Consider the following 23,155-nt stretch of genomic DNA (forward strand, 5'->3'; position numbering starts at 1 on the left):
TCATCAAGATTGTTTAGATTTTGAGTAGTTTTTGTGGAAGATTTTGAATTTATCGAATAAATTAATCGTGTGATGATTTTATCAATGAATTTTTACTAGCTTACCAATAATTATTTTACTTCATCCACAGACAAAATTGTTGTCATATAGAAATGAGAAAATAACACTCGACTTTTAATATATCAAGGAACGAGCCAAACCTGTCAAGCTTTCTAGCTACTTGCGTAACTAAACATCAAACTTTATTTAGTCCTTGATTAATACTACTAGTAATAAAACCAATGGATCAAAATGATAAACATTAATTTGAGAGGAACAGAAGCAATCAAAATAAAGAAGAGAATAGTTTCTTAAACGAATAAACAAGAAAAGAAGAGAAGAAAATTGGTGGTATTATAAAAAAGTACTATATAAGGGCATTCACAGTGGGGCGGACGATGCATCGGGACTATCGTCCACCACTGTAGCCATGCGGACGATGGCCGATGCATCGTCCACGCCCTATGCTTCGTCCGCGAACGATAAGTGTTGGAGCACGCATCGTCCGCGGTATCGTCCGCCCCACTGCGAGTGACGCGGACGATGCAATGCGTTTTGCATTTTTTTAATTATTCAAAATTTATATATATACTCTTACATTTTTCTTCCTTTTATAATGGCCTATTCTCTCATTTCTTTGTTATACTAACGATGTGGGACAATGGTAAACATAAACTAAAATGGCCTATTCTCTCCTTTCTTTGTTATACTAACGATGTGGGACAATGGTAAACATAAACTACCTTAATTATTTTTTTATATATAGTTATTTAATAGCTACTCTATATAGGAACTTCTAAAAATACTATTTAATAGTTGTAATCTATTAATCTCGGATAAATTTGTAGTTGACAAAGAACTCTATTAAGATTTACTCTCTCTGTTTCTTTATAGTTGAGTCATTTTTCCATTTCGGGAAGTTTCTTCATAGTTGAGTCATTTCCATATATAGTAATTATTTTCTCTTTCTTACTTTACTTTCTCTTACTTTTTTCTCTCTACTTTATTCACTTTCTACTTTATTTTCTCCACCTTTTTCTCTCTCTTACTTATTTCATCTATTTATTCAACACACTCAACAACCCTTTCTTCAACTCCGTGCCGAAAAGTTTCGCATCAACTATGGTGAAACGGAGGGAGTATTTAATCTCAACTTTATATCTACTTTACTAATATTTATAGAATCTAGGATTTTATGGAAATATTATTCTAAGAAAATAGAAAAAGAAATTTAAACATGAAAAAGAAATTAACAAGCTAGACTAAAACTATTTGCCAACATCTCATAAAATAAAATAAAAATTAATTTTATAAACTAAATAAAACAATCATATTAATCTAATTGTATTATTTAAATTTAAATTTAAATTATGCCTCACCTTCAAGTTCACCTTCATTATTATTGATTTAAATGTTTTAAATCAATAATAACGCAAATTGGGAATGATGTAGAGTATGCCATTTTTATCTGTAGTGAACTTGTTTTTTATTTCTAACTCTTGTAACTTTTTTTTAATTAAGTAATGTAGGATTTGCCTTTAGATCGTGGTGTTTTTTTATTATTATTTTGCATGACATATTTGAAAACATAAAATTAATTAACAAAATAATAGTGAAAACTATAGGGTGGATTTTAGGGCGTCCCACTGCAGGTGGTAAGGGTATGAGGATAGAATAATGATGTGTCGGAGCATAGGGCGGCCTATAAGGCGCCCCACGGCAGATGCTCTAAATCTTTGTCGGTAAATTATTATGTTTTTCGAAGTGAAGAACAGTTGTCTTAAGTGATGTAACTTTATAACTCTTGTTCACATGTCATGCTCAATATTTCCTTCATATTTTTCCTTAATTTTTTTAATTTCACAAACCTGATTCAGTTGAATTAAATGCATGATTTTTAAGTTCTTTCCTCACGAAATGAGATATGATGATAAAGTGCACTCTGATTTATCTTCTTCTTATCTCAATTTCTTTTTACACGTCTCCTCTTTTTGGACTAGTCTTAGATGATGTTCTGTTTTCTATTGTTAATATATCATTTGATTTATAGAGTTCAAATTGAAATAAAAAACAGTATGTAATTCGAAGTGAAGTTCTCTTTCAAAATCGTAGTCAGAAATGGGTGGATTTACACGTCTCAAATGAATTCCATGACACAACAATGTTTTTATTCTCAATTACTATAATCAATTTGCACGTGTTCAAAAAGTATTAAGAAAAAAGACTTACATAAATAAATAAAAAAGTATATAATGGCAATTTTTATAAGATGAGTGCTCGGATTTCTCGTCTTCCAACTCGTAAAAACAATAATAATGAGTAATTACGATTAATCTCATCAGATTTAAAAATAGACTAAAGTCCAATTTTGATCCCTTACATATGTCCTAACATATTGTTTTGATACATTTTGATCTCAAACAAGATCACAAACTTAATGTATAGGACCCGAAAAGTATTTTATGGTAAATGTACGGGACCAAAATTGGACTTTAGTCATAGATTATAATTAAGTTATGAGTAAAGGTCAATTTTGGTCCTAAACATATGACCAAAATACGAATTTGGTCCAAAACATTCACTTTTTGAAAAACAGGTCCATAACAAATGAAATCCTTCTCGAAGTGATCATTTTTTATGGTTTCGTCCAAAAACTAACGGTCATGCCACTACGCATTTGGCGTCGACCGTTAGTTTTTTGACGGAAACGTAAAAAAAAAGGTCTACTTCGGCGACATTTTCATTTGTTATGGACCTGTTTTTCAAAAAGTGAATGTTTTGGACAAAATTCGTATTTTGGTCATATGTTTAGGACCAAAATTGACCTTTATCTCTTAAGTTATTAAATTGATCAAACATTTTGACTGTTAATTTTAACAGAAAATAATTATTTTGGACTAAAATAATATGTTTTGGATCAAAAGGTACCAAAACAATATGTAACGGACCAAAAGGTCATAAACTTAATGTATGAGACCAATTTTTTTTTGGACAAATATAAGAGACCAAAATTAGACTTTAGTCTTAAAAATAAAATACTCTTTAAATTAATGATGTTTTAATTTTTCTTATTTATCACATCCATATACAAAATACTAATGTTCAAAAGGATGTCATCTCATTAAAATACAAATTTTTTATTTCCTTTCATTTCTTTTAATTATTGTTTTCCTATTTAAATTTTAATGAATCGTTTTGGTATCACCAAAAAACCGTCATTTTATACATAGCCGTCATTTTATACATAGTTGAAAATAGTTGGGAAAAATTTAAACTTTGTGATTTAATATTTCATAATCTTATGGGACACATTTGACTAATTAACTAAAATTAAAAAAATCATAATATAGATTATTATCTCTTTAAACTTATCTCTTCATATTAATTACTCCTGTGTAAGATTTCATACTTGTTAAAGAACAATTTTCCACCATATTTTCTAAATTTGTCTGGTATTTATATGTTAGAAATCTGTCAATTAAACCTGCTCAACGGTGTGACTATTGTAACCATTTTCATATAAAAAATTGGAAAAGTTAATTTTTTTGCATACAATCAATGCAAAATATTTCGAAAACAACAACATTAAAAACAATGGTATATCATGTCCATTTCACATTTAATGGTTATACTTTGCAAATTTGTCCCTATCGATATAAAATATTGTTTTCGAACCAATCCTCAAATTTACCGTACCTACATCATTAAAAATACGTCATTATCTTAACCTTCAATCACTCAAACTCGAGCACTTTTACTTCTTCACGATTCTCTACATATACTCTTAAATTATGTTAAAGTCTTAAAGAAAAGTTGAGGTACTTAATTATCAAAAAGATGATAATTTTCTTTTTTAAATGATACTCCCTCCGTCCCAGACTACTTGCACTTATTTCCTTTCTGAGCGTCCCAAGTTATTTGCACTCTTTCTATTTTTAGTAAAAATTATCACCTACAGCCGCAATTGTTGACTTTGCTATACACTCATTCCTTAATCTCCGTACCGAAAAAGAAATGTGCGAGTAGTCCGGGACGGAGGGAGTACAATTAGAGTGGCAACACGTGGCTACTTAACCTTCCAATTGCCTAACGAAAACAGTTGTAAAGAAGTTAGTTAAGAAATTATGGTCAAATGAAGACAGTTGGGTTAGATGACGTCACCCACAATCTTAAAATGCAAGGAAACCTGGTCCCACAACATGTTGTCCATTTCCTATTTTGTCTGGAAATTAGCTAAAAAACATTGATAATGTCAAATTATTAACAAAATTAATATCCCACTTTTGATTAAATTAAGTGAAAATTGGTGCATGTGTCTCTCTTTGTCAATGTGAATAAATCTTTTTGAGGATTTTTCACGTGGGGACCTGGGAAAATTCTTTCTTTGTTCCTTGCTTGTATTTTATGTGGCTTTTCCTCGTTCAATGATCTACAACCACATAATCCCATCCACAAACCTACAATTTTATAGATTTTCGAGGAAAAACCCAACAAAATTCTGAAGGGGTTTCAATAAAGATTGAGTTTTTACAGATAAGTTTTCTCTCTCACCACCATATTTCTCTGTCACCATATTTTTGTCTTAAAACCTTGTTTCTAGCTGAATAAAGGTGCCACCTTTATCTTCATTTCTAAGCCAATCTTGAATTGCGTGTTAGTTAAGGGAAGGAGCTTCTTGCTTTTTCCCCCTTGCTACTTTTTTCTTTTCCATTTGTGGGATTTTGGAGGATTTGTCTCTGGTTTTCTTGATACATATTTGGAGATTGATTTCAATTTCTGTATTCTAGAATCTTGATTGGAGCTAATTAATCAGTTTGACTTTGGCAATAAACTTTGTTCGAACATTTAGTTCCATTTCAAGATTTTGGTAGTTTGGAATTGATATTGGGATTTAGCAATGGGGAAACATGGTGGGAAGAAGAAAAATTCTAGTGGGCAGAAATCAGGTGAATCAAATACTAAGCAAAGATAAGGCAGTGAGGGTAGCCTGAGGGCTTATGATAAGGACACAGCCATGTTCATTTTGATGTCTCAGGAATTGAAGGAAGAGGGCAATAGGTTGTTTCAGAAAAGGGATTATGAGGGTGCAATGTCGAGCTATGAGGAAGGGATAAAGTTGCTTCCTAGGAATCACATAGATGTCGCGTATCTGAGGAGCAATATGGCCGCGTGCTATATGCAGTTGGGCATTAGTGAGTACCCGAGGGCGATTCGCGAGTGCAATCTGGCTCTTGAAGTCTCCCCGAGATACAGCAAGGTGCTGTTGAAGAGGGCTAGGTGTTATGAGGCACTGAACAAGCTAGATTTGGCTCGTAGAGATGTTGGAGCGGTGCTGAAGATGGAGCCGAACAATCTCATGGCGATTGAGATCTCGGAGAGGGTTGAAATGACAATTGAGAGTCAAGGGTCTAGAGAGATTGAGGTTCCTGTGGATTTGGCGGTTCCGTTGCCAGAGTATCTGGAGCCAGCGCCTTTGGCCCAGACCAAGGCGAGGAAAAAGAAAAGTGGCAATGTGAAGGTGGAGAGAACCAATGGCAATGCAGCCCCGAAAGAAGAGAATGTGGAGGAGAAGATAGTCAATGTCAATGGAAACGTAGAGGAGAGCGTGAAGTATAAGAAAGTTGATGGCAATGTGGAGGGAAATGCGAAGGAGGAGAAAGCCAATGGCAATGTAGGGGAAAGTAAGGATGCTACTAAAACAAGAAAGGAGAAGAAAACGAAGAGAAAAGTGAGAGAAAAGAGAGTTGATGTTGATGTTGTGATGAGTAAGGCTGATGATCCCGCTGAGGAAAGGAAAACTGAAGACAAATTGGTGGTGGTGGAGGAGGAAAAATTTACAAATGATGCAGGGGAAGGGCCTACGAGAACAGTGAAATTAGTGTTCGAGGAAGACATAAGATGGGCTCAGATTCCCCTCAACTGTGATGTTTTGCAACTGAGGGAGGTCATTGTTGATCGCTTTCCCAGCTCGAAGGCTGTTCTTGTCAAGTATAGGGATCAAGAAGGCGATTTGGTTACCATCACTTCGACAGAAGAACTGAGGCTGGCCGAGGCTTCTACCATTAATGGCTCTGTGAAGTTGTATATAGTCGAAGTTAATCCAGATCAAGATCCATTATTTAAAAGGCTTAAGAGGGAAGAATCAACAGACATTCTTGACATGAAAAATATTACTGAAAATGGGAAGGGAGTGAGGACTGAGTCTGCTTGTATCAGTGATTGGATCATACAGTTTGCTCAGTTATTCAAGGACCACGCCGGATTTGATGTGGAAACTTATCTTGATCTCCATCAGGTCAGGATGAAGCTCTATTCGGATGCCATGGAAGAGACAGTTACTAGTGAAGAAGCTCAAGACCTTTTCTCGGGTGCTGCGGATAAATTCCAGGAGATGGCAGCCTTAGCACTGTTCAACTGGGGTAATGTCCACATGTCCCGAGCGAGAAAGAGAGTATATTTGAAAGAAGATGCTTCGAAAGAACGTGTGCTCACGCAGGTCAAGTCTGCCTACACTGGGCACAAATGGAGTACGTGAAAGCAGGGAAAAGATATGAAGAGGCTCTAAAAATCAAACCAAATTTCTATGAAGCCGTTCTAGCTCTCGGGCAGCAAGAGTTTGAGCATGCTAAACTCTCTTGGTATTTTGCTGTTGGAACTGGTGTGGATTTGGAATCATGGCCTTCGTCCGAAGTTCTTCAGCTTTACAACAGGGCCGAGGACAACATGGAAAAGGGAATGCAAATGTGGGAGGAGGAACAAAAAGTTAACGAATCATCCCAGCCTAACAAAACCGAGATTCAGTTGCAAAATATGAAGCTCAACAACTTGTTCGAACACGTTTCAGCAGATGAGGCTGCAGAACAGGCTTCAAACATCAGGGCTCAGATACACATACTGTGGGGCACGATTCTGTACGAGAGATCAATAATGGAGTTCAAAGTAGGACTTCCCGTATGGCATGAATGCCTCGAGGTTGCTGTAGAAAAGTTCAAACTTGCTGGAGCTGCTCCAACTGATATTGCTGTTATGATAAAGAATCATTGTTCCAATGGAACGGAAGGTAAATATATAGACAGTTTTCTAACAAAAATAATGTTGGGGTGCATTGTTATGTAGTCTGACTGGTGATGTGCTCGCAGGGGGATTCAATATTGATGAATTAGTACAGGCGTGGAACGAGATGTATGAAGCGAAAAAGTGGCAGAGCAGCATTCCCTCATTCCGACTAGAGCCACTGCTCAGACGGCGAGTTCCAAAAATTTATTACGCCCTTGAAAATGCGTAGCTGCTTCTGTAGATGTGCCTGAGAACTAGCACTCTACTCTACGGAGCTTTTGGTTGGAAGGGTTCGCCTTTTTTCGCATTCTTGGTAAGTAAAGGCTTACCAATATCTGAGTCTTTTTTCTTTTTAAAAGTATGATCTAGAGATTATTCGTAATAATATGATAAAAGTAAAGGCTTGCATGTTGTTGTATCAGCTTCTGCTTCAGATATTTCTTCATCGTGTTGGGACATACGATGTTGGTTGTGTTGTTCGTGTAATTATAGCAAGAAAAAACAATCAAGCTGCGGATGGGAAAGTTGAATGAGCAGAAAATCATTTTTTGTCACTTCTGCTCCATTGTTATAAACCTCCCCGGCTATAGTGCAGCTGACTTCAGAAAGTACAGCAAGATTTGTTATTTAAGAAATTTTTTTATAGTTGTCGAGTTGCATAATTTTATTTATTTGTTTGATGATCGTAATTCTGATTTTGAAGTCACCTTTTTTTTTTTTACTGTAACTTGATTGGGGTCGGTTTCAAATTTGCCAATGTTCAGAGCCAGTTTAGTTATCAATCTATTGAACACAATGTTTTTGTGTGTAGTATGAGAAGCTTTCCCTTCTATTATCTATCGCTCGACTGAAAAACTCAAGAATGCCGGCACATGGTTTAAGGATTCGAATCTCACCAATGAATGGAACCAATGAGGGACGTAATATGTCTGCACAAGCACCACCACCACCACCACTAACCCCTTCTCCATCTCTATACTACTGATGAAATTGATTAATAACTCACATTTCTATTCCCTTTCTCACCTTTCCATGGTGGACTTGTTGCTTTAGAAACCTGAAATTACAAGAACATCATCAAACAACACGAGGGTCTGCTGAGATTAAGTGGGACATCTGTGTTTGTTGGATGAATTATCGAGAAAAGCAAATCAGTGTCAAAGTTCTTGACTGAATAAGCATACTAGTGTAGCACAAATGGAAATATATAGTGATAATAGGTATGAAAATGCAGACTATCCATAGTAATCTTTTCTTCACATGCATCCCAATTCCTAAACATGCACAAACCGAACCGAACGAAGCGCCGGTTCACAAACTGGAACCGAAACCGGCGCATGCGGTTCGAATCGGATGGCGGTTCAAACGGGCCGGTTCAGGTTCAAAAAAATCGTGAACCGTAACCGGCGGTTCAACGGTTCCAACGGTAGGATTCCGGCTAGGGCGTAGGTTTTCAGGATAGGTGTGCAGAAAAACCGGCGGTTTTCGTCAGAAACCGCCGGTTTCCGACGGTTCAAGACCTTTTTCAGGTGGCAGTGTATAGGCCTGAAAACCGGTCAGAAACCGCCGGTTTTCGGCTAGAAATCGGCGGTTTTCGTCAGAAACCGTGGACTGAACCGCCGGTTCAGGCGGTAAACTGGCCGAAATTTGAAATTTGAACCTTTTTTTTTCTTCCAATTTTACTCCTATAAATACCCTACTTCCCCATTATTTTTACTCACCTCATTTTTGTGTTAACAATGATTTCCTTCTCAATCTCAATTTCTCTATTCTCTATCCTCATTCTCTCTAATTGCTCAAGTTGTTTACTACTATATTTGTTGTTGTGTTCGTAATTTACCATTTATTCAATACTCCATATTTTATAATACTTTCATTTTATATTATGTCTTCTTCTCGTGGTGGACCGGGACGTGGTGATCGGGGCAAAGGAATTTTCCAAGATCAAAGTAGTCGTCCCCAAAAATCAAAGCGACCTAGTCGTCGAGAAGTTATGGAAGAAGTTTCCCGAGTGACGGCTGAACGCATGCAAGTAAGTTCTAAAAAATAAAATTATTTTTACAATTCATAATTTCATAAGATTGAGATTTATAATTTTTTTTTGTGTTCCTAATTAAAACTTCAACTTATATAATATTTATAGATAGAAGAAGATCATAGGACTGCCATGCTACTCGCTCAAATGCATCAAGGTGGGGGGCGATGGTAGTTCCGTGCAACAAGATGACGAGTACAGCGTGGCTATATCGTTGAACTCGGACAACAATGATGATAGATCTCATTCTCGTATTCCGTCTAGCACCGGCGGAAATGAGGACATGCCTCCCCCTGATCCACCCACTAAAAAGCATTGAAATCTGATATTTTTGTTAAACACTACAACAAGGTCCTGGTGGTAATTTCAAGTCCTAATGATCTGCTCTCTCAAGAAGAGACATCGGCGTTTCATGCATATTGTAACTATTGTAATAAAGTCTACAAATTTGCGAGTGGTGGGGGATATGACACCCCCCGTCGTCATTTGGTAACAAAACATCCGGTAGAATGTGGCACTGCCGCTACCCAAACCCAACTAAACATCTATCGTTCGACAATGTTTGGAGAAAAAAGTTGAATTATCACGTTATTTACTCAACTTGGAACACAAAGTGAACATCTGCTCAGATGTATGGACTGATTCTTTTAATAGACATTCATACATGCGCATTACGGTTCACTTTGTGGACAATAGTTGGACTTTGAACAAGCGTTTGATTGGTTTCAGAGAATTTGAGATACCACACACTGCACCCGAAATTGCTTCTTTAATTATTCAAGTTTTGAATGAATTTTAATTATGCAATAAGATATTTTCTGTTGGTTTTGATAATGCAACTGCTAACACTGCAAGTATTAATGACTTAGATTGCGACTTGTGCTCCGGTTATTGGTGGTAAGTATTTTCATCAAAGATGCATATGTCATATTTTGAATTTATGTGTACAAGATGCGCTTGATTTATGACAAAAGTATGTTAGTCCTATTAGAACTGCAGTTAGATTAATCCATCAAAAGCCGTCTATTGGCAAAGCTTGGAAGAAGTATTGTCATCAAAAGAAGGTAAGATATACAAATTTTACCATGGATGTGTCTAGGCATGCACAAGGGTCGTAAACCGCCTGTTCCGGGCCCGAACCGGCGGTTCAAGGGTTGAGATATTCACGAACCTGAACCGGCCAGCCTAGCTTCGGACGGTTCCGGTTCAGGTTCAAAAAACCGGCGGGTTACCCGGCGGTTCAAAACCGCCGGTTTTCGGCTTGAACCGCCGGTTCCGGGCCGGTTCGCCGGTTCCACGATTTTTTTTTTTTTTGCATTTTTCAACTTTTCAATTTTAATCAAATTACATTACACTTTTCAAGTTTGTTTTTGTATGCAATGTGAGTAAATAAAATTGAAAAAAATACGGCTAAAGTTGCAATTTTATTGAAATTGCATGTTTACAAATTACACGTTACAAGTTACAACAATTACAAATTGAAAACATATGGCGGTCTTGAAGTGTTAAACAAAATTTAAATACAAATGAGACTACTAGTGAAGAACTAATTACAAATGACAAGAAACGACGTTGAAGTTCTTAAACGTATAAGTGTATTATATATATACTCTTAACCGGCGAAGAAGATCTTTCTACATAACTAAATTAAGGACACCTTTAGCAATTCAACTTTAAATGTTGAGTTTCGTCTAACAATCAACAATTATAGTAGAATTGTCAAAAGTTTCCCTCATTTAGCCGTATAGAGAAATATACTTCATCGACTAGAGTATATACAAATACAATTATGTAATTGTATTTGCATATTTTTAAAGTAGGAATTAATGGGAAAAAAAGAAATAAAAGAAAAATGACTTGAGCTCAACTTAAATTAAAAATTTAAGTTGAGGTGCCTACGTATCCCAATTGCTCATTTGCATTAGGGAATCAAAGTCCACGTAGTTCTCTTACCTTACTTACCTATTTGGCTTGGCCGGCGGCGGTTGACGGTTGGCCTAATCTTCATCCCCGGTGAATTCATCTTGTGATCCCTCTTGACGATCATTCCAATCATTTTCTTGTTCTCGGACGTCAGCTTTGGCCCAATCATCAAGTAACATCACGGCTTCCATATTTTTCGCCGAGAGCTTACTTCTTGATTCATCCAAAACGCGCGAGCCAACACTAAAAGCGGACTCGACGGCGACGGTGGAAGCCGGAACAGAAAAAATCTCCTTGGCCATTGAAGCAAGGATGGGAAAATCTTTCTCGTGGGTTCCCCACCAATCGAGGACGTCGATTTGGGCGGGAGTAGTAGGACCTTCATCACCAAAGGAAAAGAGTGATTCAAAATATAAATCTAATTCACTGACCATACCTGAGGACCTTCCGCCGGTGCTGTAGTTGTATAGGTCGGCTAGTTGGGATTGCGCGTCGGGGTCATCATAATCGGCTTGAAATGCAAAGCCATAGTTATGTTGTGGAGGAGGGGGTCTTCTGACTTGGTGAGTGGTGTTATACTTGGTTTCATATTCGGTGTAGAGAGAGCGCAAGTTATACTCGAGGTTTTGTTGCACAACTGACCGGTCCGGGAGGTTTATTTGAAAGGTTTCTGAGAGGTCGACTCCAAATTCGTCACTGGTATCCGATTGGATTGCTTGAAGGGGACCAAGATCAATTGAACTCAAATTGTTATAATAAAAATCTAAAATTCTCGTGGTACCTGCTAATTTCCATTTTGGATCCAATACCTTTGCAATAAAAAACACGTTAGGAATCTCACTGAAATCGGCAATACTTGCGGTGTTGGCAGTTGCATTATCAAAACCAATAGAAAATATCTTGTTGCATAACTGAAACTCATTCAACACTTGTATAATCAAAGAAGCAATTTCGGGTGCAATGTGTGGACTTTCAAATTCTCTAAAACCAATTAAACGTTTGTTCAAAGTCCAACTGTTGTCCACAAAGTGAACCGTAATACCCATGTATGAATGACGGTTAAAACAATCCGTCCAAACATCTGAGCAAATGTTCACCCTGTGGCCCATGTTAACTAAATAACGTGATAATTCTACCTTTTTCTCCAAGCACTGCCGAACGGTAGATCGTTGCACGGTCATTCTACCTATTCTTTTGATTGCTACATTCAACCCACTTTGCATAGTAACCTCAAAACTTTTGTCATAAAAAACATTAAAGGGCATATGCTTCATAGCCGCCCATCTAGTCATTGAATCATCAAAAATCCTTTTTTTTCATATTTAAATAGAGGCGCACCTGACGAACCCGAGCCGGCGGGTTGGAAGTTTAGTTGGCTTTGGGTAGAGGCAGTGCCGCATTCTACCGGATGCTTTGCCACTAAATGGCGACGGAGGGTGCCATATCCACCACCGGCGGTCCATTTGTACACTTTATCACAATAGTTGCAGTAAACATGAAAGTCCGAAGTCTCTTCTTGAGAGTTCGGATCGTGAGGACTTGGAATCACCACCGGGACCCTCTTGTAGTGTTTGACAAAAATGTCCGATTTCAAAGCTTTTGTCGGGTTAGCGGGTGCAGGGGGAGCAGGCATCTCCTCATTTCCTCCGGTGCTAGAAGGAATACGAGAATGCGATCTATCCTCGTTGTTGTCCGAGTCCGACGATATAGTAACGTCGAACTCCTCATCTTGTTGGGAACGACCTCCCCTACCCCCACCTTGTTGCATTTCAGCAAGTAGCATGGCGGTCCTTTGATCTTCTTCCATCTACAAATATTATGTACGTAGAAGTTAAAAGTATGAATGCAAAAAAAATTTAATGAAATTTTGTGCATGTGAATTGGAAAACAAATTTTTCATTACTTACTTGCATGCGTTCGGCTGCCAATCGGGAAACCTCTTCCATAACATCTCGACGACTAGGTCGTCGAGATTTTGAGGGACGCGTAGAGCTTTGATCTTGGGCTATTCCCTTGCCCCGATCACCACGTCCCGATCCACCACGAGAAGAAGACATATTGAATATATTGATAAATGAAAAGTAATATGGACTTGGAATGAAATATGTATTAAGACGTATAAAAGAAGTGGTAAATTATGAGCACAACAAATATAGTAGTGACTAGTGAGTAGAAAGTGTAGAATTAAACTTGCGCAATTAGAGAGAATGATGAGAGAATAGAGAAATGGAGATTGAGAATGAAATTCCGAAAATTCAAGGAATGAGGCAAGGAATAATGAAGGAGAAGTGGGGGTATTTATAGGAGTAAAATTGGATGAAAATTTTTTTTTTTTGAAATTTTGAAATCTGCCGTAAACCGCCGGTTTACCGCCGAAACCGGCGGTTCAACCCTAAACCGGCGGGTTAGTCACGGGTTGCGTCAGAAAACCGCCGGTTTCTGACCGAAAACCGGCGGTTTACGACCGGTTTTGCAGGCCTAATCACTGACCCTACGACCTAGCCTCTGAAAAGTGGTCGGAACCGGCGGAAACCGGCTCCCGAACCGCCGGTTTACCCCGACAAACCGTCGGTTTACCCCTTAAATCGGCGGTTTACCCCGCAAACCGCCGGTTCCAACGGCTATCCTCAACCCCTACGCGAACCCTACGAACCCCTAACCTACGAAACACTGTTCGACCGTTTGAACCGGCGGTTCGAACCGCTGAACCGCCGGTTCAAGGGTCGAGATATTCACGAACCTGAATCGGCCCTTTCGACCCTTCAACCCGCCTGCCGGTTCAAACCGCCGGTTCCGGGCCCGGTTCCGGTTCATGAACCGGCGGGCCCGAACCGGCGGTTAACCGGCGGGCCGGGTCGGTTTGTGCATGCCTAGATGTGTCTCATATATGGAATTCGACATATGATTGTCTGAATTCTACTTCGGAGCATAAAGATTCTTTGTGTGATTTTTTTAGAACCTATCTCGTTTCTGATTTATATCTGTCGCATAGTTGTTGGGATCATAGCGTGAGTTTATTTAAATTGTTCAAATATTTCAAAAATGCGACTGTTGAAGTATCGGGTGTTTATTATTGCACTGTTGTTCGTGTTTTAGATCATTGCATGTATATATCACTTGGTTTTAAAACTGCGATGAAAAATGCTTGCTCTTCTCCTGAATTGATGTGTGTTTTATATTATATGATTGACAAATGGCTTAAGTATTTCAGTGAGATTCCAACGGTGTTTTTGATTGCAAATGTTTTGGATTCAAAATGGAAATTAGTCGGTACCTCCAGGATTTTATAACAATTTGAGTTCTATTGATGTTGGTCCACTTCAAGCATTCCAAGCGGATACGAATTACCAATGCGGAGTAAACCTAACCGAAACATCTCAAATAAACCTCCCAGGCCGGTCAATTGTCCAACAAACCTTCGAGTTTAACTTGCGTGCTCTCTACACCGAATATGAAACCAAGTATAACAGTACCCACCAAGTCAGAAGACCTACCCCTCCTCAACAACATAATTTTGGCTTCGCATTTCAAACTGATTATGATGACCCCGACGCGCAATCCCAATCAGCCGACCTATACAGCTACAGCACCGGCGGAAGGTCGACCCTAGGTATGGTAAGTGAGTTAGATTTATATTTCGATTCACTCTTTTCCTTTGGTGATGAAGGTCCTACTCCTCCCGCCCAAATCGACGTCTTTGATTGGTGGGGAACACACGAGAAAGATTTTCCCATAATGGCCAAGGAGATTTTTTTGGTTCCGGCTTCCACTGTCGCTGTCGAGTCCACTTTCAGTGTTGGATCACGTGTGTTGGATGAATCAAGAAGTAAGCTCTCCGCGAAAAATATGGAAGCCATGATGTTACTTGATGATTGGGTCAAAGCTGACGTCAGACAACAAGAAAATGATTGGAATGATCGCCATGAGAAATCACAAGAAGATTTCACCGGGGATGAATCGTAGGCCAACCGTCAACCGCCGGCCAAGCCAAATAGGTAAGTAAGGTAAGAGAACTACGTGGGCTTTGATTCCCTAATGCAAATGAGCATTAAGGATACGTAGGCACCTCAACTTAAATTTTAAATTTAAGTTGAGTTCAAGTTCTTTTTCCTTAATTTCTTTTTTTCCATTTGTTCATACTTTAAAAATATGCAAATACAATTAAATAATTGTATTTGTATATATTCTAGTCGGTGAAGTAGATTTCTCTATAAGGCTAAATCCGGGAAACTTTTGACAATTCTACTATAATTGTTGATTGTTAGACTAAACTCAACATTTAAGATTGAATTGCTAAAGCCGTCCTTAATTTAGTTATGTAGAAACATCTTCTTCGCCGACTAAGAGTATATATACTTATAAATTTATTGTTCAGAACTTCAAGTCTTTTTTGTAATTTGTAATTAGCTTCATTGTATACTATTAGTCTCGTTGTATTTAAATTTTTTGTTTAAGACTTCAAGTTTTTTGTGATTTGTAATTGTTGTAACTTGTAATCTCAATAAAATTGCAATTTTCATCGTGATTTTTTGAATTTTATTTACACACATTTCACAGATAAATAAATAAGAAAATGCAAAATAAAAAATAAAAAATTACAAATCGTTGAACCGGTCCGGAACCGGCAGTTCTAAACCGCCGTCCGAATCAGCGGTTTTTTGAACCGGAACCAGAACCGCCGGAACCCTTGGCGGGCCGGTTCAGGTTCATGGAAATGGTGAACCGTGAACCGCCGGTTCCGAACCATGTGCATGCCTACCAATTCCTATGGTGCATTCAGTGCACACTGAAAGAGGTGGGCAAGGCTAATATGGGAAATAAACCATGTCGAATGTTATAACATACAACAAAAAAATTTTCGGACCGGAGATTTATGAACCGTGTGCATGCCTACCAATTCCTATGGTGCATTCAGTGCACACTGAAAGAGGTGGGCAAGGCTAATATGGGAAATAAACCATGTCGAATGTTACAACATACAACAAAATTTTATACAAGGGTCGAAAAAATCAAGATGATTGAGCAAGATACAAAATGCAGTCGCCAGTTGCAGATCACTTTAGGCAACCATTCACCTACAGTAAACATCATCTTATCATGATACCACAGCAGCACGAGAAACATTTCGGCCTAATCCGATGCCCAGCCCTGCAGGGACATGACTATTACTGTGACTTTGATTATGCCTTTGGGTGTGGCTGGTGCTGGGGTTGGGACTGTGGCTGTGGCTGTGGCTGCATTGAGAAGAATGAATGTGACCCTGATGTGTATTAGAGGTCTTGTTCACATCAATTACTACATGACCGTTTCGGTTTGGTTGATGAGTATGGTTCACACCATGAGTATGGTCTGCATCCCGCGTCATATTTATCATCCCGATTCCTTCAGATTCCCTTGGTTCTTCAACATGCTCTATGTCTTCGTTATAACCATTTATCAGGAAATCTGTGCAGTTCTTCTTGCAGCCATGATCATATGGATTACGAAATCGACCATCTGGTCCTCTTAGGTAGCTGTACCTCAGCATGTTTGCCATTTCATTTGTAGTTATATTGCGAGCAATCTGTAGCACAACATAACAAAAACTCTCAGAGCAGGAAAAATTTGTTAGTGGGATTTTTTACTATGAAAAGATCTGCAAGGACCAATGGCGGAATATAAACCGAGAGCATATAAAGAGATAGTTAACTTTGAATTTTGAGAAGGAAAAAATAATCATTCCTGATTCAGAACCTTCAATAAATAAGAGAAATCCTATTAAATGCATACCACAAATTAGAGAACACTGCAAAACATTGGCTTCTAGCACTAAACTCTGAGGTAGCCAAATACGTAGCCAACAAAACCAAGAAATAACATAGGAAGATATTACAGACCGTAGTTCTTTTCTCCTCACCAATCATGCAATCTCTACACTATGCACTACCTAACTAGAATCTCGAAAAGGTGTTAACTATCTCTATGTAAAAAATGCTTTTTAAGATAAATCAACTTAGAAATCATAAAATGAGGAGATGAAGATTCTGGAACTTTACCTGAGAAGCCTGCACGCAAGTCAAAACTCCAACAGCAGAAAGGAGGAAAGCATCTGCAGCTAAAAATGCTAAAAGGCCAACATGCTGATTAGCAGCATGGCTCAACCAGGCACCAAAGGTAGATGGGGCCACTGGGTCTGTCAAAACCCCTGCAATACATGAAAGTATCCACATGATAGTAAGATATTTAGATGCTCACAACAATATTGAAAGAGCTTCATGTTAAAACAAAAACCAAAGAAAAGGTATCCTCACTTGTCAAAGCTACTGAGCCAGATATCAGCAATGCCAGAACTTCGAGAATAAGAAGGAAGATAAAATCCCACTTGTTTTTCTGTCAAGATGATGGACAGAAAGCATCAACACACTTCAGATTACCGTTAGTTTAGGGTACCATACTCACAAATGTGAGAATCTAAATGCAATCTATAAAGTGACATCATAATTTTCTGAGTTTGACAAGATCTCACCAAGGAACAACATAGAATTTATAAGGTCAGTTAACAACTTAGCATATCATTTTAAGGTCACTTCATAACTTAATATATCGGTAGAGCTTAGCTTAACTTACTTTGTAACAGTTAAAGGAAACAGAGAAATAATATATGTAAAAAGCACCTTGCCAATGCAATTGGACACCCATGGGCAATGATGGTCAAATTGCTCAACACAACGATCACAGGTGGAACAATGTTTGGCACGAAGAGGTCTCACAATCTGAAAAAAAAAACATGAACCTCTCACGAAGGAGAAGAAAAAAATGTACTATAGATTTGTTGACAGGATAACTTTTTTCTCTGATGGATACAAACAACACGCATGGTGAAAAACTAATACCTTGCAAGTTGCACAAAGCTGAGACCAATTTCCATTAATTAAAGCAGGATTATTTATTTCGATCTTCAGTAAAGGCTCCTACAAAGAATCAATAAATTCAGTTCCAGTAAAAACTACACCTACATGAAAAGGCAAACTAATGCACTTAACTACAGGTAAGAGCCACAACTGAAAAGATGAATGACTAAACTAATCCCCAAGCATACTTACATCGTCTTTCATGTTTGTTGGATCATGTACATTCATTCTGATAAACCCAGGGTCCTTGCTGCAAATTAGTAGCACACACAAAGTTAGACTCGCTAGCAATCTAGTTACTAATTATCATACAAAGAGCACTTTTACAAAAAAAAAGGCAGTTAGCAAGATTGGAATATCCAGGTAAGTTTTAGCAGCACAATGGCAGACAGCATCATGATAATAATGACCAGAACAGAATACAAAATCAATAGATTAAATGTATATTAAGATCAGTACCATTTACAAAAACCATAAACAACCTTTTTGAATAGTAGGAATAGCTGCATCCGCACCTCAAATCTCAAAATCAAAGAACTTTAGACAGTACTTGAACACAGATAAACCATATAGACATGTATATCTACAGTACTTAGATAAGTTCCAGACAGTGACATATTAGAATATAATTGGTGTATAATTATAACACAGGCTAAATGAACTATTTCTCCCGAAAAAATGCATAATGCACACAGAACCCAGCAAAGAAAATGAAAAAACATAAAGCACATTATATATCTAGAGTTACCTGCTACATCTATAAAAGAAAATTAGACCTACTGATGCCAAGAACACACCCATCCAGGCAAAAAGACCAAAGCCAGCTGTTAACCTTGGCAGATTTGAAGCTGCATAAACAACCAAGGTAGATAAATTCCTTTGTCAAAATAACACAGATTAACATAAAAATGCATGATTGAGATCTTGATACCTGTAATAACTGAATATATATATGTTGCAAGCATCATTAGAATTATACACCAAAGAAAGGGAGCAAGTCCTAGTTTTGAAAGCCTGCCGAGAAAGCTGTTGTTATCCCATCGTTTGTCAAACAACCTTCTAGTATTTCCCTGCAAATCACATCCATTAAAATCGTTAGGTAAAGATTCGTCAGATTTAAAATGATATGGATGGAATCAATTTGAAGTAGAGGAATACAGAATAAAGAGGTTCAGAACAGAGATAGAGAAATAGTTTCCGGAGTACCTACAAGGAAAAATGCAACTTGTCTATGACTTTTATCAGCAGCAAGCTGTGCAGGTGTAAGGCCGGTATTTTCTGTTACCATCAAATCTTCTTTCTTCCCTGCCATCACCAGAACAGTGCATGCTTCTAAGTTACCCCTAATGGCAGCCCAGTGCAGCGGTGTGCAACCTAGATGATAAAATACACATCAGATGCTTCCAAAGCAGGTAGCAGGACACACAATTCTGACAAGATATATATAGAAGAAACAAATATGATGAGCAAAAACACGATTATACATCCAACAAGAGCATTCCAACTAACCTTCTTTATCTTTCCGCAATCTATGAGCATTCAGGTACAGCAAAACGCGAATGCAGTCAGCAAATCCCTTGTAAGCAGCCCTACAGACATCACCAGATGAAATTAACAAACTAAAATTAGCTAATTATAACCATTTAAAAAGACTAACAAGCAAGAAACAGACATAACTGTGAAAGATGGTAGCTGTAAGTCTTCAACAAAGACAGTACAGAGGATAGTTCCCTTCTGAACTAAAAGCTTAAAATAATAATTACACTTCAATAAAAAGTTCATAAAATCAGAAGAGGAGAAAAACACTGGCAATTGCAGAGTACAGCATATATTTGGTAAATCAAATTTGGATTATCTTATGCTGCTATGTGAAAATACTATAAAACATAGTATTGTACCATTTAGCAAACAGTTGAGAGCTACTTCAACTCCATTTCAACACTCATCGCAATTTGACTGAGTTACAGTTGCTCTTACACTACAACAGAACTTGATGTATGTGACCAATCAACATAAAATCATAAACATGGGGGGAAAAGAGGATAAATAATAGTAGTTCCACAATCACCCCTAGAGAGTGGTGACTCTAACCCCCGACCAACTGGTTAAGGAATACATTAACGTTATATGATAACATTGATAGTTGACAAGAGCATTTAAGGAGAATAAAGTTGCAGTGGCAAACTTGCAGTAATCAAGTGATAAATACATTGCCACAACTGGAAAGGGAGACAAAACAAAAATATTAGAGCAGGGAGACCATATAAATAACCAATAATTATCAAATGTGAAAAGGTGCCACCTAAGAGAATCCAAACAACTAATACCAATATGAAAGGTAAGTCGATAACAGTCCCTCGAACACATACCCAATAGATCAGAATATTGAAACATCAACCTTGCTTCCCTAGAAAATTAAAGCTTCTTTCTCACCTAAAATCTCTAACGTAATTAACGAAAGTCAATGACTCAATAATGGATACGAAGATTAGATATAAAGAAAATAATTGTGCATGCCAACAGAAAATTACAATTACATTTGTCAAGTACCAGTGCAATGGGCTTCTTCCATCGTTATCAGGAATATCAGCATCAGCATTCCACTTTGTGACAAGATGACAAAGGAAAGCCGTCTGACCATACTGTGCTGCAACATGTGTCGTCTGCAACCAGAGCCAGTGTGAAAATTAATGTTTCAGAAATGCTGAAGCCTTGCATTTGCAGGAGCAACAAAATTAGACTGGATAAACATCACTAAAATGAATGTAATTGGAAATGAGATGACAGAACATGCTTTAGTAGTTGAGTGCAATCCAATAGGCAATAGGCAATAGTGCAAGAGTGGGGCCGATAATATCATTCTCAGAATCCTTAACTTCTAGAAAAATTATGTTCTACCAATTCCAGAGGCATTGACTTTCAGTACAGAACAACAGTGCTCAAATAAAAACCTTAAGGGCTGACTTGGAACGAACATACTTTTGTACACTATTTTGGGCCTTGCAAGTTGTGATTACACAAATAGAACAAATATTGTATAAAATTTTATGATAGTTCAGTTGTTTGGAAATGGAATATTGTGGTAACTTAATGTGTACTTCCAGAGCCATATAATAAATGCCAATCACAAACGCCAAAATATAGTTTGTCGACTGTCAAGGTTCAAGCGAGATAGTGGTAAAAAATATTATTGTCACCAACAGACATCTTCAACCCCTGTCTGAAACACCAAATAACCTTGCAACAAAATGCCATATATTTGGAAAAATATCAAGGCTATGACTGTGACTAAGTACTCTTCTCAACAGTTCACCTATAACTTTGATAAATTATTAGCAATGAGTAACAGAAGAATGTAAAACAAACCTGATAACCATTGAGATCAGCTGCACCGACACGAGCACCCTCCTGCAGAAGAAGTTCAGCAACCTGAATTGCACCCTTAACTGCACTCCAATGCAGAGCTGTTTGTCCAGTATGATCACGAGCATTAATATCCCCTCCATGCTGTCAACAACAAACCATAGCACAATCAGATAACTCCTAAAACTAAATACACAGTTTAAGGGATGGTAAATTTGTAATACTTAGATGCATGTCATTATTGTCTGCTTACATCCATATTAAGATCAAACAAGAAGTAGAAACTAGATGAGTACAAAGCTTCCAAAATCCAATATACACAACATAATGGAAAAAGTATGTATGTGACACAGCCACCCCCAATTATCCATCAAAAAATAAAGCTTTAGGCAAGCATACCCGGTCTATATTAAAGTTCGGCCATATTACCAAACCTATGAGTTTTTTTTTCTGGTATAAAACAAACAAAAGCACTAAATTTTTAACATGTTCAGTTATAGCGCCTAATTTACTACTCTGATATGAAGTAGCTCGGCATTTCTATCGGCTAGACCATCAAGGAGTTGCATAATTTGACCAAATCACGATAGAGGCGGATGTAATCCACCCTAAATCGTGAAGAGTAATCAATCAATTTCTCCCCAATACAATGAAAGCACAACACCAGATGCACATTATCCAAATCTAGAACTCATGATGAAAACGGAAACGTGAGGCACAAAAGAGCAAATGAATTTGGTACGCACCTCAATAATGTACTGAGCTGCGGCCGCTCGATTATTAAGCGCGGCCCACTGGAGGGCGTAGTAGCCTAGGGCGTCGGGCTCGGCGACGGAGCAAGCCTCAGTCTCCACTAATCTCTGGAGCTTCTCCATATCCCCGTAGGCAGCGGCAGTGTAAACATCGTTCCTCAAGCTCTCATCCTCCGGCGCGGCGGAGGAGTTCGTTGGACGGTGATCCCTCGATTCCACCTCCTCCACAATTTCGATCTCCGACGCCATAATACGAATTTCCGGTATTATGGATCGGACGCGCGGAGATCAATCAGGGAGGATTCGAATTGATGTTCAACAATGGCGTGTGTGTAGGAGAAGGAGATGAATAAATCTGGGTGGTATATACGAATGTATTTTTCTATGTTTGACCATTTCTTGAGGGTTTTCTCGGAACAAGAAGAAACTTCCTAATTATTCGCTATAATTTTTATATTTTTCTCATTATTTGTTAATAAAAATTACTACTACTCCATTGATTAATGAAATACATGTCAATGAATAACAAGAGTGAGAATTAAACTCAACTCATAAACTTAATAAAATGCAACAAAAGTTATATTCTCAATATCTCGATATGTGTATGGTGTTAAGATATTCTTAAAATTGAGTACGAATTTTCGTATTTGAAGTAATAAGAATGTTGGTACAATGAAAGTCTAAGAAGGAGTGGTAATCAGAATGGAATCATAAGCATTTATAACAAAATTACCTTCTTAACTTAATAACCTAATGTATGAGTGATATTGAAATTACCCAAAATTGAGCATAATATTGGAATGAATAAGGATGTTGTCATGGATAAATGGAGCAATGACCATGTACACTGTCGGCCACAAGAAAATTATCCATGTGTTTTTGTACAAGGAGAATTGGAGTGAGACGTTTTATATTACATTGTGTGTGCTTTTTTTTGTATTCGGCCCAAATAGAACTGTGGTTTTATGGCCCAATTAGTTAATGAAGATTTTCTCAATTAAATCAAAGTCCATACTAATATTGTTTGGATATGATATGGCAATTTATTGGTATAAGATTTTCAAAAGTTATTAAATTATTGACCAAAATTTAATAAA

At 37.7% G+C, this 23,155-nt stretch overlaps 1 protein-coding gene and 1 pseudogene across 2 annotated transcripts; one reads left to right on the plus strand and one right to left on the minus strand.

Annotated features, from left to right (window-relative positions):
- Positions 1 to 4,444: 4,444 nt before the first annotated feature.
- On the plus strand, positions 4,445 to 7,908 carry LOC121799910 (annotated as a pseudogene).
- Positions 7,909 to 15,923: 8,015 nt separating this feature from the next.
- LOC121799912 (protein S-acyltransferase 24-like) lies at positions 15,924 to 22,463 on the minus strand. 2 transcript variants are annotated; one of them, XM_042199428.1, is made up of 14 exons: positions 22,053 to 22,463; positions 21,310 to 21,450; positions 20,481 to 20,606; positions 19,621 to 19,682; positions 19,453 to 19,532; positions 19,154 to 19,317; positions 18,875 to 19,013; positions 18,692 to 18,791; positions 18,136 to 18,193; positions 17,926 to 18,003; positions 17,707 to 17,805; positions 17,344 to 17,422; positions 17,089 to 17,237; positions 15,924 to 16,616 (listed from the first exon to the last, which is right to left on the minus strand). In XM_042199428.1, exons 1-14 carry the CDS (start codon positions 22,305 to 22,307, stop codon positions 16,149 to 16,151), a joined length of 1,998 nt encoding a protein of 665 aa, XP_042055362.1. In that variant the 5' UTR covers positions 22,308 to 22,463; the 3' UTR covers positions 15,924 to 16,148. The 2 variants fall into 2 exon arrangements, with proteins under 2 accessions (XP_042055362.1, XP_042055363.1); XM_042199429.1 differs by lacking the exon at positions 19,621 to 19,682 and having other exon boundaries at positions 20,494 to 20,606; positions 22,053 to 22,462.
- Positions 22,464 to 23,155: the final 692 nt, after the last annotated feature.

This window comes from Salvia splendens, chromosome 4 (genome assembly GCF_004379255.2).
Source record: "Salvia splendens isolate huo1 chromosome 4, SspV2, whole genome shotgun sequence".
Lineage (NCBI taxonomy): Eukaryota > Viridiplantae > Streptophyta > Magnoliopsida > Lamiales > Lamiaceae > Salvia > Salvia splendens.

Coding starts and splice junctions, on each gene's coding strand:
- LOC121799912 (XM_042199428.1), bottom strand. CDS start 22,307: ATGGCGTCGGAGATCGAAATTGTGGAGGAGGTGGAATCGAGGGATCAC. Junction 19,533..19,620: donor TACAGCTACCATCTTTCACA/GTTATGTCTGTT, acceptor TGATGTCTGTAG/GGCTGCTTACAAGGGATTTG. Junction 19,318..19,452: donor ATTGCGGAAAGATAAAGAAG/GTTAGTTGGAAT, acceptor TTTATCATCTAG/GTTGCACACCGCTGCACTGG.